The sequence below is a fragment of the Xyrauchen texanus genome, chromosome 25 (assembly GCF_025860055.1).
Source record: "Xyrauchen texanus isolate HMW12.3.18 chromosome 25, RBS_HiC_50CHRs, whole genome shotgun sequence".
Lineage (NCBI taxonomy): Eukaryota > Metazoa > Chordata > Actinopteri > Cypriniformes > Catostomidae > Xyrauchen > Xyrauchen texanus.
Window position 1 is genome coordinate 5,307,246 of NC_068300.1, and position 18,565 is coordinate 5,325,810.

The 18,565-nt window shown below is 42.0% G+C and overlaps 1 protein-coding gene across 8 annotated transcripts in view; it reads right to left on the reverse strand.

The window, feature by feature from the left end:
• Nucleotides 1-12,548: 12,548 nt before the first annotated feature.
• The window catches only part of LOC127618560 (zinc finger protein 501-like), a 346,529-nt gene continuing 340,512 nt past the window's right edge, over nt 12,549-18,565 (reverse strand). For 6 of the 8 annotated variants that reach the window (XM_052091081.1, XM_052091084.1, XM_052091083.1 and 3 more), the window contains one exon: nt 12,549-17,718. In XM_052091081.1, the coding sequence (XP_051947041.1) occupies nt 16,733-17,718 (986 nt within the window). In that variant the 3' untranslated portion in view covers nt 12,549-16,732. The remainder of the gene's footprint in view (nt 17,719-18,565) is intronic. The other 2 variants (XR_007967458.1, XM_052091079.1) reach the window with 2 other exon arrangements.

The following is an 18,565-nucleotide window of genomic DNA, read 5'->3' on the forward strand; positions in this document are numbered from 1 at the left end:
GGTATGAAATGACTGTTGTCATTTGGGTGTACTACTGAAATTAAGTAGTGCATATATTAAGACTCAATAAGTGCCTGAGAAAATACTTGTGTAACTTCTTTGTACTTCATGTGTATATGTTTAGATTATGTTGTTATGTGTAGCTCAATGTTTTTGACAGCCAGTTGCATCTCATGAAATTTCAGTGTGAAAGCAATGAATCCTGTTCTAGATTTGTCCTGATTTGCTTCAATCTCTCTTTGGTATGTTGTTACATCCCCTAGAGGACAAAAAAGTAATGGGAGGTGTGTTCCCCGCACAACCATCAGACCGGAAACCTAAGACAACAATTGATAATAGATCCAATATTGGATTTTATTGGAAGTAGATATTTTCAAAGATGTAAAATACGGAGCAGGTATTTGGTTTCAGGGTGACATCTATCTCAACAGCAGAAGTTTGAAAATGAGTGAGAGAGGCATCCTGTTTCTGCTAATTGACAAGTGTCAATCTGTCGATGGGCAGCACCAGGTCAATTTCATCACCAGCAGTGGTGGACAGTGACTTGGAGTACCTGCGTTCAGGCTGATCCTGATGACCATGTAACCTCACAAGAAGAACACACAGAACAAACTCAGGAAACAAATGTACAGAATTCTGTGATTCAGCGAGCAGAAATCAAACTGACACTTTTTCTGCTTGGCTGGTGAGGGAAACCATGTTATCAGAAACAAACAAATCATAAACCAAATCAACTTTGATTTTGAAGTGAGCTGTTCACGCACAGAATCCACACAAGACTCATGCCTCTCTGAATAAGACTGCGAACTAAATACATGAACAAAACCTACACTCTTCAGCGACTGCTTCTTGGGAGACAAATTTTTATTTTTCAGTGCTGGGCAGACAGCAATGAGATGACCAATCTGATAACAATAAAAACATTTCAGCATTTCACTTTGACTCGAAAGATTGGACTCTTTTGAGCTTTTATCCAAGCTAAATTGTGGAATTTCTTCACGGGTGGACAAAATGAAAAAATGTATGCATCAAAACAAATTAATCAGCACAGACAGAGGCCCGTGTGAGTGTGTCCAAATTTTGTCCAGCAATTACATGTAATTCTTGAAATTGTCAAGCAACAAGAGTTCTCAAATGTTCACAAAAGTATTCTCCTTACTGGACTGGCACCATTTATCAAAAAGTTTCCTTTTCAGGGGCAAACTCAGTGAAGGTCTGTTTGGCTGTTTTTACATGATTTTGGAATTTTGGAGGGAAGCTTCCAGCACTAATTCATAAGCTTTAAGAGCAGAAGCTTTAAAAACATCATAAATGAGGCAATCTTCAAAGGGCAATGGAGCACAAACCTCCAGAGCTATTTCAATGAGTTTACACTGGAGTAAAAGTGGCCAAATCTCTTTAGGCCATTGTAAAGCAGTAGCAATGCATTCAAACCCGTTAAAGTAAGCATTATCCTCAGTCTCTCTAAACAGTGGGACTAACTGAATTTGCTTACTGATATCAAAATCACAAGCGGTAGAAGTGTAACAGGAGCAGTGGCACCTTGAGTGCTCCAACTGGCCTTAGAAATATTTACTCCTGAATATTTCATCAATCAAGAAGTGTGTCCCGTATTTCTGTTGGCTGTGTAAAAGAACTAGCGGTGACCAATTTTTTTACCAAAGTCAAATTGGCCCAAGAGGCCAAACGTTGTGATTCAGTACAATTTGTTCAGAGCGCTTTCTCACTTAATCATTTGGAGTGGTTTCTCACACAGTAAAACAGTAGATGGATATTTATGAACACATAGAACAAACAACACTGAATACAGTGGAAATTCACCTAAAATCAACTTAAAAAGAAAGGCGTCTTTTGAGAGTAACCACTGAGAAACTTCAGTTAGTGCTATGTCACATGATCAAGGGGCTATTCAACTGAACATTTTATTGAGTCTGCTTGTGCTGTTTTCAATCGTTTTCCATGTAAGCATTAGTGTTGTCACTAATACCAGTTAAATTTCACGGTTCTCTGCAAAAACATGCTAATATGATAATGTGCTATTGAACACACCAGTTTAGTTATTTTTAATTATTTAAATAATTATAATTTAATAATTATTATTATTTTCCAGAACTTTCCAGAACATTTTTTTAAAGTTTAATTTAATTTCATCATCAAAATGGTGTCTAATCAATAAATTCTTAAAAAGTTTAACAAGTCAACATAAAACTTTTTTTTTTTTGCCAAATTTTTATTCAACAGATGTCTTGCTTGTGATACTTTGATTAATTATTATTATTATTATATAGAATATCACATTTTACTATGAAGTTGTACTATATTTGTATTCAATTTCAGGCATCTAGATTTTATTTTGAATCGTGCTTTTATTATGACATGTTTTTTGCCGTATGCTTCCCTTTTCTGGATAAACAGTTTGCGACACTACGCAATGTGATCATTGAAGACTTTTAAGTCATGTCTGAAATCTCATCTCTTTAAACTGGTGTGGCGTGGGGACGTGGTCATGTGTCGGTCTGCTGGAGAGAGAGAGCGGTAAGTTATTAACCCTAACACCTGTATCTTGTTACAGTGTTGCTGAGAACACGGGTTTGGAGGAGAACTCTGCTATGGAGTCTTCACCACTCAACGTAGTCCTCAACGCCCTCACCAACATCCAGCAGACACAACACCATGCCCTCTTGGAGGATTGCCAACGAGCAAGAACAACGCTTCCAAGCCCTGCTCCAGGCACAAGCGGAGGACCGGCAGGCGCTGCAGAGCCTGATCGCCAGGGAGGGGGCTGGCGCGGCAACCTCCTTGGAGCCCGGCCCACTGCTGGCCCTCACGAAAATGGGGCCAAGCAACAATCCAGGGGCTTTCCTCGAACTGTTTGAGAAAACTGCGGAGGTATGGAGGTGGCCTCCCGATCAGTTGGCGGCCCGCCTATTGCCCCTTCTTTCCGGGGAGGTGCAGCTGGCGGCACAACTCCCCGCCGCCAGCCTCCTAGGATTATAGTCATCTCAAAAAGGCCATCCAGCAACAGGTTGGTCGGACCCCGGAGCAGACTCAGCAGCTATACCACTCCTTGAGCTTCGGGAAGGACAGCCGCCCGTTCGATTTTGCGCAGCAGCTCTGTGACGCATGCCGTAAATGGCTGTTGGTGGGAAGTGGTCAACATGGTGGTACTGGAGCAGTTCATCTCCCAACTTCCCCAAGGCATGTCTGAGTGGTCCAGTGCCACCACCTGGCGTCATTGGATGGAGCCATCCAGCTGGCAGAGGACTACACGGCAGCGTTCCCAGGAGGCGGCGAGGCAGTATCTTCTCTCTCGCCACCCCCTGTGTCTTGTGTTCCCTCCCCTTCCCCCTGTTCCCCTCATTCCAGCCCAATTCCGGCTTCTCGGAGGTGGGGAGGCTCGCCCAGACCCCGACCCTGGTCCAGAGGACCCTTTCCCTTGTCTGCCCCTTCAAACCCCCCTGTCTCTCTCCGCTATCCCCCCCAGGTTGGCGAGCCCGCACCCACGAGTGCGGAAGGAAGACCCAGGCTGGTCTGCTGGAGCTGCGGGGAAACTGGACACAGCCAGGAACGGTGTCCAGTGAAGGAGGTGGGGGTCATTGACTCCTGACTCCTCCATCGCCCGAACAGAGTGTTACAACTGGCCTTTAAGTCTGACGAATGAAATTTAGGACACAGTTTTATAGTGTTTGTATTTTAGCTCATGCTGCATGAATTGCAAAAGCTGTGTAGAGTAGTGTTGTCAAAAGTACCGACTTCGGTACCAAGTCGGTACTGAAATGTTAAAAATGTGACGCTTTGAGCGCTGTTGAGCGGAATCGTAAACACTTCTGATTGGCCATTGTGTTCTCGCGCTCATCGGATATGTCTGTGATTGGCTACAATGATCAGCGCTTCAAAACGTATAAATATACATCAATGGCGCTCTTCACACAGCGCTTGCACAGATACACACGGGAGCATTTGAAAGCAGGACCGGTCCGCTGATAGACGGCTGCTTGTGCTTTCAAAAGCTCCCACTCCCGTTTTTAAAAAAACTTTCAAACACTTCCGTGTACTCTCAAACGCTCCCGTGTGTTGATCATTGTAGCCAATCACAGACATATCCGATGAGCGCGAGAACACAATGGCCAATCAGAGGTGTTTACGATTCCGCTCAACAGCGCTCAAAGCGTCACATTTTTAACATTTCAGTACCGACTTGGTACCGAAGTCGGTACTTTTGACAACACTAGTGTAGAGTATTCTTGGCATTGAAATTCCAACACAAGCTCTTTAGGTCAGACTGCGAGTATAAGGTCCTCTGTATTCAGACCCACAAGTGGATGAGGAGCAACCCTCGTGACTCCAGGTGACACCCCGACTGAAGCCTCCGCTGCAGCCAATGTGTTTGACTCAGACGCAGCAGCCTCAACATTCAACAACACTACACAAGTTACTCTGACTTTGAAGACTCCAGCACCTAACAATTTCTATATTTGCCTGCTCAATTGATGCTTTCAGAACAGTCATACATTCTTGCTATCAGAATTAATTTTGAATTATTAAAACCTGAAGTGAATGTGATCATCAGATTATTAGAAATCAATGCTATATTTCATAATTAAAATACACTTTCACCCTACACAAGTAAAAACTGCTAATCAGAGAACAAAATCCAGAAATATTCACCAGTAAAGAATACTTAAGAATCGAAGGGTGAAACAAACAAAAGTCAAAAACAAATTAAACCATAGGACGAGGCCCCATTTGTTACATCCCCTAGGGCTTGGATGCAACAAAGTAAAGGGAGGAGTGCTCCCTTTACAACTGCCAGAAAAAAACCCCAAGAGGACATGATTATTGTAACCAATATTTTTTTTATTGAAAGAAGATATTTAAAAATAGTTAGCAGCGGGTTACTTACCACCAGGTATCCTGAATCACCTGGGGGTGGAGTCTCGACTCCAGTGTCACCTGTCACAACAGCGCAAATGCTGCTCAGTTTAGATTGCCTGGGATGTGAGTGGCCCACAACAAATTCAGTCACTATTGACTCCGAAGGAGGAGATGGCGGGCGAATTGCAACATACGACGTGAGCATAAACCGCCATGGCGATTTGTATATGCTACTGTCGCCATGTTATCCATCCGGACTAACACGTGCTTGCCCTGGATCAAAGGCCGAAACCTACTCAGAGCCAGCAATACCGCCAACAACTCGAGGCAGATTATATGACAACGCAGTCGAGGTCCTGTCCAGGAGCCCAAGGCTGCGTGCCCATTGCAATCGGTGCCCCAGCCTGACTTGGACGTGTCCGTTGTGACAACGACAAGCCTGGAAACTTGTTCTAGAGGAACTCCTGCCTGTAGAAATGCAAGGTCCGTCCAAGGGCTGAACGTGCGACAACAGATCTGCGTGATAGCCACACGATGCGTACCGTGGCGCCATGCCCATATCGGGACTCGAGTCTGAAGCTAGTGTTGAAGCGGTATCATATGCATCAAACCCAGTGCCATAACCACCGCTGAGGACGCCACATGCCCCAGGAGCCTCTGACATTGTTTCAGTGGGACCGCTGTTCTTCCCCTGAATAACTTCTGGCAATTCAGCACTGACTGAGAACGCCGCTCGTGAGGTGAGCGACTAAGTCCAACTCCACCCCAAGAAAAGGGATGCAGATGCTCAAATGGTGATCAAATAATACAGAAGCAGATCATTTAAATAACTACAAAATAACTACAAAATCCAACATTTCTCTGTGCGGTCAGTGCCTCTTTATTGTTAGTAAGCATGTTTAATACAACATTTTAAGTCAGGCCACAAGCTGAATAATCGGTTAAGAGCTAATGATTAATCTTTGCAATAATTGGTGAATAGTCGAATAATCGTTAGTTGCAGCCCTATACTCACTGAGCACTTTATTGCATCTCAGAAAGTACAACACATCCAACCTAGAGGCGGATGGGCTACAACACCAGAAGACTATGTCAGGTTCTGCTTCTGTCAGCCAAGAACAGAAAGCTGAGGATGCAGTGGGAGCAGGCTCTCCAAAACTGGACAGTTGAAGACTGGATGAACGTAGCCTGATTTGACTAATCTCTATTTCTGATGAGGCACACCGAGGGTAGGGTCAGAATTTGGCACCAACAGTATGAGTCCATGGACCCAACCTGCCTTGTGCAAACAGTTCAGGCTGCTGGTGGTGGTGTAATGGTGTGGGGATTGTCTTCTTAGCCCACTTTGGACCTATTACTACCAATCAATCATCACTTGAATGCCACGGATTATTTGAGTATTGTTGCTGAACATGTGCATCCCTTCATGGCCACAATTTACCCATCTTCTAATGGCTACTTCTAGCATGATAATGCACCATGTCACAAATCAAAAGTCATCTCAAACTGGATTCATGAACATGACGATGAGTTTACAGTTCTTCAGTGGCCTTTCAAATCACCAGATCTGAATTCAATAAGGCCTCTTTAGGATGTGGTAGAACGGGAGATTCACAGCATGACTGTGCAGTTGACAAATCTGCAGAAATTGCATGATGTAATCATGTCAACGTGGACCAAAATCTCAAAGGAATATTTCCAACATCTTGTAGAATCCATTCCATGAAGAATTGAGGCCGTTTCAGAGCAAAGTAAGGCCCTACACAGTATTATTACAGGGTTCCTAATAAAGTGCTCAGTGAGTGTATGTACTCCAAAAAACAAAAAAGTTGTCTCATGTGGGAAAAAAAACTTCAATACATTGCTTTTGCTAATCTTCACATTTAGTCGGGTTCTGCTGACATCAGCACCAGGTCATCTGGAACACAAGAACAACAATACAGTACATACATAAAATGTTCTTGTAATTTTACATCATACCACCAACATGTGCATGTACTCTAATGATTGGAGGCGCTGCCATCTTCTGGTGGAGTAGAGTCATCACAATAATTAGACAAGACTATCCTGTATGAATTCTCTCATGTGTTTTCAGGGAACTTAACTGAGTGAAACTCTTTCCACAGCGTGAGCAGTTGAAAGGTTTTTCTCCAGTATGAATTCTCTCATGTGTTTTCAGGGAATGTAACTGAGTGAAACTCTTTCCACAGTGTGAGCACTTGAAAGGTTTTTCTCCAGTATGAATTCTCTCGCGTGTTTTTAGATTTTCTGACTTAGTAAAACTCTTTCCACAGAGTGAGCAATTGTAAGGTTTCTCTCCAGTATGGATTCTCTCATGTGTTTTTAGGTGTTATGACTGCATAAAACCCTTTCCACAGTGTGAGCACTTGTATGGTTTCTCTCCAGTATGGATTCTCTCATGTGTTTTTAGGTGTTGTGACTGAATAAAACCCTTTCCACAGTGTGAGCACTTGTAAGGTCTCTCTCCGGTGTGAATTCTCATGTGTATATTAAGATCTTTATTACATAAACTCTTTCCACACTGAGAGCAGGTTAAATATTTCTTTGCTGCTTGTTTTTGAGGATTTTTTGGTGAGAAATTCTTCTTAGTCTTTGAGTCAATCAAAGATTTTTCTCCAGTTGTGAAATCATGATGTTTCTTCTCCACTTCAATCGGATCTTGATGTTCCTCTTTCACTTCCATCAGCTCTACAATGAACACAGTAAATTGAAAAAACTCAATTCAAGAGAGACAAATGTGGGGGAAAAAAAGAAATCAAATTGAACCCTAATGTAATTTATGTCAGAACACAACAAGGTCAAACATTAATTTGTGATTTTTGCTGTGCAATATTTACTAGGGCTGCCAAACGCTTAAAATGTAATTGGAAAGTATGCCAATTAATCAAATTAATCAATATATTTATATATTATAAAAATATATATTTATCAGACAAATAAAATTTTTGTGGAAGATGAGTAAAGAAAAGACAATATAAATTATATTTATACATATTATTGAACATAAGCCAATAATTTGCCCACAGATCACAGAAAACCATTTTGCAACTGAAACTGTCAATCGGTCCAAGACTTATTCCAAGGACTTTTCTAAGGAGACGTCAATGTACATGTGAGTCAAATGGATACTTTGAGCATCTCAAAAGCATCACAACATAAACATACAGTTAAAAGAAAAACTTAGTATAAAACTTGTAAAAACAAGTTTTGTTATTCCTGCATTCGGATTTGTGCTCCATCGAGCTGTTTGAATGCAAGAACTTATTTTCATAATGTGTTGTGTGGTTTATTCTCTGTATAAAATGTGCATTGCCTTTAAAGATGTAGTTTAAGCACTAATTGCCAGTTTTTATTAAACTCTTTGTATGTATGTGAATTGAAATGCACAATCCATTAAATAATACTAGCCACAGAATGGGCTGGCACTCTTAAGAACATGTCATATTACACTTTTATTCATTACCATTTTCACATAAATGGGGGGTCCACTTGATGTAAAACAAAACGGGACTCATCGGACCAGGCGACCTTCTTCTCCTGCTCGAACGATCAGTTCCATTGCTCAAGTGCACATTTGTAGGCGGTTTCGACTGTGGACAGGGGACATCATGGGCACTCTGACTAGGGATACAACGATCCCTAGTCAGAGTGCCTGGATCGGTATCATCTCCAATACAGACAGATCGACAATTGGTCTGACGAGCCCAATCCAAATCCGATACTGTGTGTTAGTCATATTTGTTACTATCAAACTCCAACACTGACATAAAAGAACAATAAAAGCACCATTATAGTAGTTTATATGACTTGTGCATTTTATTCTAAGCCACTTGATTCACTTTGTGAATCGCAAAAGCCTGTGTTTAGCATATTGTACGCATGCGCTAGTGAATGGCACTGCTATGTTGACACGCATTCATAGCACACGCAGGCTGGTGGAATCAATGGTCACGGATAATTTCAGTCCTCAGAGCTTAGTTATTTTCATACGTGTGCGCTACTCACAAACAACATCTCAGCTGTAGATGCTAGTTCGGTTCACTTATAATATGCATTTAGAATGGCACCAGTGGAGCATTTTAGGAGAATTTCCCTGCATTACAAATGGGATAAATTACCTTCCGAAGGGCACATTGAAGAAAGAACAATCAAGCGAATCATACTGTAAGATCGCCTCAAACTGGATTACTGTTGACGCTTATTTTTGAGCCCCACAACTTTTAGCCCTCCAAACCTCTCACAGTGAATGGTAAAGTCTTCGAAGTGAATAAGGGATGATCACTTCTGAATGCACCCTTTGAATAAGAAGTGATGTAAACTACTGTGAAGTAGCCTACTCAGTACCAATTAGCTTCTAACCAGTGGTAATGCTATTGGTAGTACTATGGGGTATTTTCGTTAAGCAATAACCTACACAATAATGCAAGGCAGCTTGATTTCAAACGTTGAACTTTTCTATTTATTTTAACTAAAAATTCAAATGAAACTGGAAAAAAAAGTGCAATTAAAATTGTGTTGTTCAAATTTTTGAAAGATGGCTTTTCAACAGTTGTTAGTCGGCTTGAACATGAACACCACACCGGTGAGAAAATTATATAGTGTCAAGTCTAATAACCGCTCAACACCCCGTTGCCAGTTTATATCTCCTAGGACCACTGTCAGTAGATACTCACCAATGCTGACTGAGAGCACACCACAAGCCTTGCCGTTTCAGAGATGCTCTGACCCAGTTGTCTGGCCATAACAATTTGGGCCTTGACAAAATCGCCTTCACATTTCTCCTGCATTCAACACGTTGACTATGAAAACTGATTGATTGTTTGCTTACCATAATCTACCCAGACCTTGACATGTGGCCTTGTTAGGAGATGATCAATGTAGTCATAATATTTGGGCTCATCAGTGTATAGCACTATAATAGGGTAAAATATAGACCTAAACAAACAATTTAAAAGGGGTCTTGTTTTCATTTGTTTAAACATCTTTCTTGTGACAGATTCTGATATGACGGTCGATTGTCATAAACAGTTAAAACATTACAGGAAGAAACATACCTGAATAAATAAAATCATCATCCCTCTGATCTTCATCTGCTGTGTTTTCTTCATTTATCTCCTCCAGCTTCACTTCCATCTTAACTGGTGTCTCCATCATCTGATGTTCTCCAGCATTACAGCCAGAAGCTAGAGACCCTGTGGAGGTTTGATCATCATCACCGTGTTGTTCCTCTACTGTGGTTTCTTTCATTTTCTTCAGGTTCCTGCAGTCCAGCAGCTTCACTGAACACGTCTTCATCTTCACTGGTATCTGCAGCATCTGCTGTTTTCCAGCGTTACAGACAGAAGTCAGAGACTCTGTGGAGGTTTGATCACTCTGATTACCGTCAGTAGAACAGAGTAAAGTGAGCTGTGAGTCCTGTGTGTCTCTGGATCTCTGTTCAGAGAGTTTGTCCAGCAGTCGCTGTGGTGTGGACTGATCTCTGCCGCTCCACACTGAATCCTGACATTCTGTGGAGGTCCCATCAGTCACACACACTGAAGATTGACAGGAAACATTTTCCAGCTCCTGACAAACACAACACAATCACATCTGTACTGTTCATCATATCACATCATTTGAAAGCTTACAATCTCAACTTTAAGGATGAAATGAATGTTTAACCTGTAACCTGTCGTCTCTCTCCATCAGTTTTGTCTTCAGTGACATCACCTCTTTCTTCAGCTGAGAGATTTCTGTGATGAAATCATCAATATCCAGCATGGACAGATCAGTTCCTACTGATTTACAGCAGATCACATCCACCTGCGCTCTCATGATGAACATCTGAACACAAAAACATCATCATTATAATAAACTGACATTCATCAGACTCAAAAAAGATGATTATAGGATTATGCACAAGATCTTTGTTGAAATAACTATATGTGAGATGATATAAATATAATTGTGTGCTTTGTGTTTAGTTTAATTTTCCTGACAGAAGGAATATTATCCCTGATATCACACATTCATCACCGAGATGTCTATTTAATGTGTTTTAACATCTTTAACGTTTTTAACTCATCTGAAATGTCTCTTTAAGACGTCTAATGTCGGATGTCATTAAGACATTCAGCAGATGTCTTTGAGATGTTTATGATTTAAAATGTTTGTAAATCTGATACTTTTAAGATGTTTAGATGTTAATTAGACTGTGATGCTTTCCAGATGAAAAGATCTGGCTTTATTCAACATATAATCACCTTCGTTGGACTCATTTATAAACAGCAGCTTTAATTAAAGAGCTCATATATCAGAAATTACACATAATATTCTCAGATTTATGCTTGTTTCTCCTGAAACTGAATAAATTACATTAGAGTCCGTCACAAAACCACCACATACAACGATACGCGTCGTTTACGACCATTAAAACTCGAAAGAGAGAAAACATGCATAAAAATACACACAAAAACAAGAAATCTCACAAATTACCTAAAACATACCAAACTAAGCGTTCAAACGGTGAGTTCTTCTTTTGTTTAATGAAGGTTAGCAAAACAACGTATGGTGATTTCCCGCCAACTACTGGACTGGAGTGTGGAGGAGTTCTTCTTCTTCTTTGGTGTATTACGGCAGTTGGGATCCAAACTGTTGCATTACTGCCACCTACTGTCTTTCTTTAACTTAGTCCTTGTTAATTAGATTCGTCTTTCCAGTCCAGTCCTCCTTAGGAAATTAATAAAATATTTCCTTCCTTGATCATTATTTCCACATTCTACTATATTTTTTATATGATATATTGTAAATATCTCCTGCATGACATAAAGATGTGTTTAACTGTCTCCTCTGACATTCATCGCATAAACCTGTAGGATGTTTTCCTATGATATAGAGAATTTTATTTAGCTTTCATGACCTTAGTCTACATATCATAATTGACCATACCTACTTTATTTTGAACCCTGTACAGATGTCTCCGTTTATTTTCATGATCCCACTGATGTTGCCATTTTTCCAATATCTTTTTCCATACTAGATTCTTCCCTTCTGATTTTGATAACTTAGTTTTGACATCAACATGTCCCTTTTTTGTTGCCTCTTTTGCCAATCTATCAGCCTTCTCATTTCCCTGTATTCCCACATGCGCTGGGACCCACATGAATGTAATACTTCTCCCTAGTCTTATTCTAAACAAAAATTTCGTATATATATATATATATATATATATATATATAAGAACAAGATAAAATTTCATATATATCTGTGTGTGTGTGTGTGTGTGGGGGGGGGGGTGTGTTTATGTGGTTTACGAGGACAATTATTTAGGTTACAAACTGGTAATTACAAGGGGAATTAAGTTACAAGCCCCAGGCCCCACACCACACCCAACCACAACTAATCCCCACCACACCGGACATGGACTGGGATGCCACGGTCTTCTAGGGTCCCGAAGCAGAGGTGTGAAAAAAGAATAAATTAACTTATTTTAACCGAGCAATGCAAATGGTCACACTTAATTCCCGACACTGGGGACTATTGCCCAGGGAACTAGTTGTAACCCCTTGCAGAAACACAAGTTCAACAGCCAGTAATGAGAGAACAGAGACGTGACCTTCAAGTACAAAATATGTTTTATTAACGACCATCAATAACAAATGAATGGCATGAAAACATCTGACTTTGATTTAATGTTAAAATCATAATTTAGAAAATCTAGGCCATATGCCAAGCACTAAAAAAAGTCACAACCCACCCCTTGATTAAAGAAGTAATTAATGCAGGGTAAACCAAGTTAAACAAACTGAAACATACAACAAAAAAGGGGGGGAAAACACACCTAATACCAGGTTCTAAAAACAACTGTCAATCCCTCAGTCAGATTAGAGAAAGAAGTTCCAGGAATCGTTTCAATCCCTGGTGCCAGCAGAAGAAAAACTATCGCCCACCTGACCTGAGACCTCTTGCAAGACATCATAATGCAGTGGACTGACTACAGAGTCAATCTGGCCAGAAGGGGAAACAGTTGGAGATGGCAATGTAGCAAGTGGGTTTTCCTCTGACAGTGGGACAAGAATCCAACACTGTCCATCCTCCATTTCTTCTTCACCTCTAGTGTTCTCAGATTGCAAAGTCTCAAGGCCAGCACATGGAAGAGAGTACAAAAGCAAAACATCAGGATCAGGCTTCGACATAGTGCAATGTATCCATTTAACCCGTGTAAGCTTATCTAAAGGTGCAATAGAATAAACAACTTCCCCCTTATTAGGCCCTTGAACCACTTGCTATTTTGTTGGGCTCCACATTTTTGTAAATTATTTCTGCCCCGGTTACTATGATCTCTTCAGTAAACTAACTGCCTGTGGCAGGGCGGAGGGCGGGGCCGGGTCGTGATCCTACACACCCGGTGCCATATTAGGCTAATCAAGCCTCCGTGAGGGATAAAGGTCGACTACAGAGGATCGTGTGGGAGAGAGAGATCGTTTACGGACATGTCCGTCATATGCGCGTTTATGTTGTCTTTTAAGTTTATCATTAAAACTATTATTTATATTGTCAAGCCGGTTCTCGCCTCCTTTCCATTGATCCCTTTACACTGGTGCCGAAGACCGATAAGGAGGAGGGAGTAGACCGACCGCCTGGAGCAATGGAGCCGCTGCCAGGGGCGGAGGAGAGCCCTGCCATCCCCCAGAAATGCGGAGGGGTCGATGGAAGATCGCCGTCCGCGAGGGGAGGAGGGATGTGTCTCCCCGACCGCCTGGAGTGGTAGGGCCGCTGCCAGGAGGGGAGGAGTGTCCCCAATAGAGTTGCCGAGAACGTGGAGGGGCGTTCTGACCGCCGGGGGTCGTGAGTCTGACTCCGCTCCGCCCGGGGAGAAGCGGCTGTTGTCCGCCTGAGAGGGTGGAGTAGTGATCGGGGACCATGCAACGGTTTATCGGAGAACCGGTGAGTAGGTTTTTTTTCCCCATCTCTCTCTCCCCCTCTCTCACTGGCCTTTCCCCCCCTTTTAAATTTTACAATGTTTTTTTGTGGGGTTCTACACTGTTACAGGAAGTACCCCCCCCAGTTTAATTATTTCTGTTTCCCTCCTCTTGTCCCCTCCCTCGTCCAGGTATACGGGGATGACCTGCTGGCAAACGGGGCTTAGGGCACGCCCTCCCCCAGGGAAAGGGGGGGGTGTACGTCATGCTGGGGGCTCCCCAGCCTGAGAGAACGAGGGAGGAATGTGGCAGGGCAGAGGGCGGGGCCCGGTCCAATATTAGAGATAAAGGTCGACTTCAGAGGATCGTGTGGGAGAGAGAGATCATTTACGGACATGTCCGTCATATGTGTGTTTATGTTGTCTTTTAAGTTTAGCATTAAAACTATTATTTATATTGTCAAGCCGGTTCTCGCCTCCTCCTTGCCCATAAACCCCTTTACCCCTCCCTTCTTTCAAATGACAGCCGTAACCCTTCTGGTCATGCCTCTCTTTCCGCCCTTGTGTGGTGGAAAGTGAATCTCCAAAGATGTGGGCAGTTACCGAGGAATCACACATCCTCCACAAGTACTGGGGGGATCTCATCACTGCTTTTTGCAGATGATGTTGTCTTCATCGGTCCATGACCTTCAGCTCTCACTGGATCGCTTGGCAGTCGAGTGTGAAGCAGCTGGGATGAGGATTAGCACCTCTAAATCTGAGGCCATGGTTCTCAGCAGGAAACTGAAGGAAGGAGGTATTGCCCCAAGTGAAGGAGTTCAAGTACCTCGGGGTCTTGTTCACAAGTGAGGGGACAATGGAGCTCTATTGCACCGTTGTCACGAAAAGAGAGCTGAGCCGGAAGGCAAAGCTCTCGAGCTACCGGTCAGTTTTTGTTCCTACCCTCACCTATGGTCATGAAGGCTGGGTCATGACCGAAAGAACTAGGTCGTGAGTAGAAGCGGCCGAAATGGGCTTCCTCAGAAAGGTGGCGGGCTTCTCCCTTAGAGATAGGGTGAGGAACTCAGTCATCCGTGAGGAGCTCGGAGTAGAGCCGCTGCTCCTTGGCGTCGAAAGGAGTCAGTTGAGGTGGTTTGGGCATCTGGTAAGGATGCCCCCTGGCCGCCTCCCTAGGGAGGTGTTTCAGACACGTCCAGCTGGGAGGAGGCCTCGGGGAAGACCCAGGATTAGGTGGAGAGATTACATCTCCACACTGGCCTGGGAACGCCTCTGGGTCCCCCAGTTAGAGCTGGTTAATGTGGCTCGGGATAGGGAAGATTGCGGCCCCCGCGACCCGACTTCGGATAAGCGGTTGAAGACGGATGGATGGATGGTATCACATTAACTGTAATGATGGTGTACGAGAGCAGCAATGCAGCTCGCACCTGACTGAGGAGAAGAAGAATTACACAGATCACAGTCCATGCACTCTATACTACAGCTTCAGGTGATGTAGATCCCAAAGTATGAGGGAATTATAAACAAAAACAAATAAGTAAATTCAGAAGCACTCTCGTTGTGGAATAAGCAGAGCCAGAGCTCTTTAAAGGAAACACACAGGCGTTAATTCTCAAATGCAGTTCTATTTAATACGTTATAGCTTTATTAAAGCTCAAATAATACAGAAGCAGATCATTTAAACAACTACAAAATCCGAAACTGGCATTTCTCTGTACGGTCAGTGCCTCTTTATTGTTAGTAAGCATGTTTAATACAACATTTTAAGTCAGGCCAAAAGCTGATTAATCTTTGCAATAATTGGTGAATAGTCGAATAATAGTTCTAATAATCGTTAGATTAATCGATTATCAAAATAATCGTTAATTGCAGCCCTATACTCACTGAGCACTTTACTGCATCTCAGAAAGTACAACACATCCAACCTAGAGGCGGATGGGCTACAACAGCAGAAGACTATGTCAGGTTCTGCATCTGTCAGCCAAGAACAGAAAGCTGAGGATGCAGTGGGAGCAGGCTCTCCAAAACTGGACAGTTGAAGACTGGATGAACGTAGCCTGATTTGACTAATCTCTATTTCTGATGAGGCACACTGAGGGTAGGGTCATAATTTGGCACCAACAGTATGAGTCCATGGACCCAACCTGCCTTGTGCAAACAGTTCAGGCTGGTGGTGGTGGTGTAATGGTGTGGGGATTGTCTTATTAGCCCACTTTGGACCTATTAATACCAGTCAATCATCACTTGAATGCCACAGATTATTTGAGTATTGTTGCTGAACATGTGCATCCCTTCATGGCCACAATTTACCCATCTTCTAATGGCTACTTCTAGCATGATAATGCACCATGTCACAAATCAAAAGTCATCTCAAACAGGATTCATGAACATGAACATGACGATGAGTTCACAGTTCTTCAGTGGCCTTTCAAATCACCAGATCTGAATCCAATAGGGCCTCTTTAGGATGTGGTAGAACGGGAGATTCACAGCATGACTGTGCAGTTGACAAATCTGCAGAAATTGCATGATGTAATCATGTCAACATGGACCAAAATCTCAAAGGATTATTTCCAACATCTTGTAGAATCCATTCCATGAAGAATTGAGGCTGTTTTAAGAACAAAGTGTTACTAATACACAGTATTATTACAGGGTTCCAAATAAAGTGCTCAGTGAGTGTATGTACTCCAAAAAACAAAAAAAGTTGTCTCATGTGGGGAAAAAAACGTCAATACATTGCTTTTGCAAATCTTCACATTTAGTCGGGTTCTACTGACATCAGCACCAGGTCATCTGGAACACAAGAACAACAATACAGTACATACATAAAATGTTCTTGTAATTTTACATCATACCACCAATATGTGCATGTAGTCTAATGATTGGAGGAGCTGCCATCTTCTGGTGGAGAAGAGTCATCACAATAATTAGACAAGACTATCCTGTATGAATTCTCTCATGTGTTTTCAGGGAACTTAACTGAGTGAAACTCTTTCCACAGCTTGAGCAGTTGTAAGGTTTTTCTCCAGTATGAATTCTCTCATGTGTTTTCAGGGAATGTAACTGAGTGAAGCTTGTTTCACAGTGTGAGCAGTTGTATGGTTTCTCTCCAGTATGAATTCTCTCGTGTGTTTTCAGGGAATTTAAATGATTGAAACTCTTTCCACAGTGTGAGCAATTGTACGGTTTCTCTCCAGTATGGATTCGCTTGTGTGTTTTCAGGGAATGTAACTGAGTGAAGCTCATTATACAGTGTGAGCACTTGAAAGGTTTTTCTCCCGTATGAATTCTCTCGTGTGTTTTTAGATTTTCTGACTTAGTAAAACTCTTTCCACAGAGTGAGCACTTGTATGGTTTCTCTCCAGTATGGATTCTCTCATGTGTTTTTAGGTGTTGTGACTGAATAAAACTCTTTCCACAGTGTGAGCACTTGTATGGTTTCTCTCCAGTATGAATTCTCTCATGTGTTTTTAGGTGTTGTGACTGAATAAATCTCTTTTCACAGTGTAAGCACTTGTAAGGTTTCTCTCCAGTATGGATTCTCTTGTGGTCTTTCAGATCGTGTGACTGAATAAAACTCTTTCCACAGTGTGAGCACTTGTAAGGCTTCTCTCCATTATGAATTCTCATGTGTATTGTCAGGTATTTTATCTGAGTGAAACTCTTTCCACAGTGTGAGCACGTGTAAGGTTTCTCCCCAGTATGAATTCTCATGTGTATATTAAGATCTTTATTACATGTTAAACACTTTCCACACTGAGAGCAGGTTAAATATTTTGTTGCTGCTCGTTTTTGAAGATTTTTTGGTGAGAAATTCTTCTTAGTCTTTGAGTCAATCAAAGATTTTTCTCCAGTTGTGAAATCATGATGTTTCTCCTCCACTTCAATCGGATCTTGATGTTCCTCTTTCACTTCCATCAGCTCTACAATGAACACAGTAAATTGACAAAACTCAATTCAGGAGAGACAAATGTGGGGAAAACAAAGAAATCAAATTGAACCCTAATGAAATTTATGTCAGAACACAACAAGGTCAAACATTAATTTGTGATTTTTGCTGTGCAATATTTACTAGGGCTGTCAAACGCTTAAAATGTAATTGGATAGTATGCCAATTAATCAAATTAATCAATATATTTATATTTTATAAAAAAATATATCAGACAAATTAACATTTTGGTGGGAGATGAGTAAAGCATAGAAAAGACAATATAAATGATATTTATCAATATTATTGAACATAAGCCAATAATTTGCCCACAGTTCACAGAAAACCATTTTGCAACTGATTGTCAATCGGTCCAAGACTTATTCCAAGGACGTTTCTAAGGAGACGTCAATGTACATGTGAGCCAGATGGATACTTTGAGTATCTCACCATGGTTGCGTCGCAACAAACGTCTAGGTTACGTATGTAACCTCCGTTCCCTGATGGAGGGAACGAGACGATGTGTCGGAGAAGCGACACTAGGAGTCTCTCTTGAGTCCTGAATATGCCTCTGATCTATGAAAATAGGCCAATGAGAATTAAGCAGACAGTATTTGCATACCCGGCCCCCGGACATACGGGTACAAAGGCGGAGAAATACATCGAGTTCATTCAGGAGTTTTCTGAAGAGCCGGAAATGGTCCGGCCACCACAGTGGCTCGGCTCAGCAACGTGGCCGGGAGGACACAACATCTCGTTCCCTCCATCAGGGAACGGAGGTTACATACGTAACTTAGACGCTCCCCATCTGTCGCTCACTTCAACGTTGTGTCAAAGAAGCG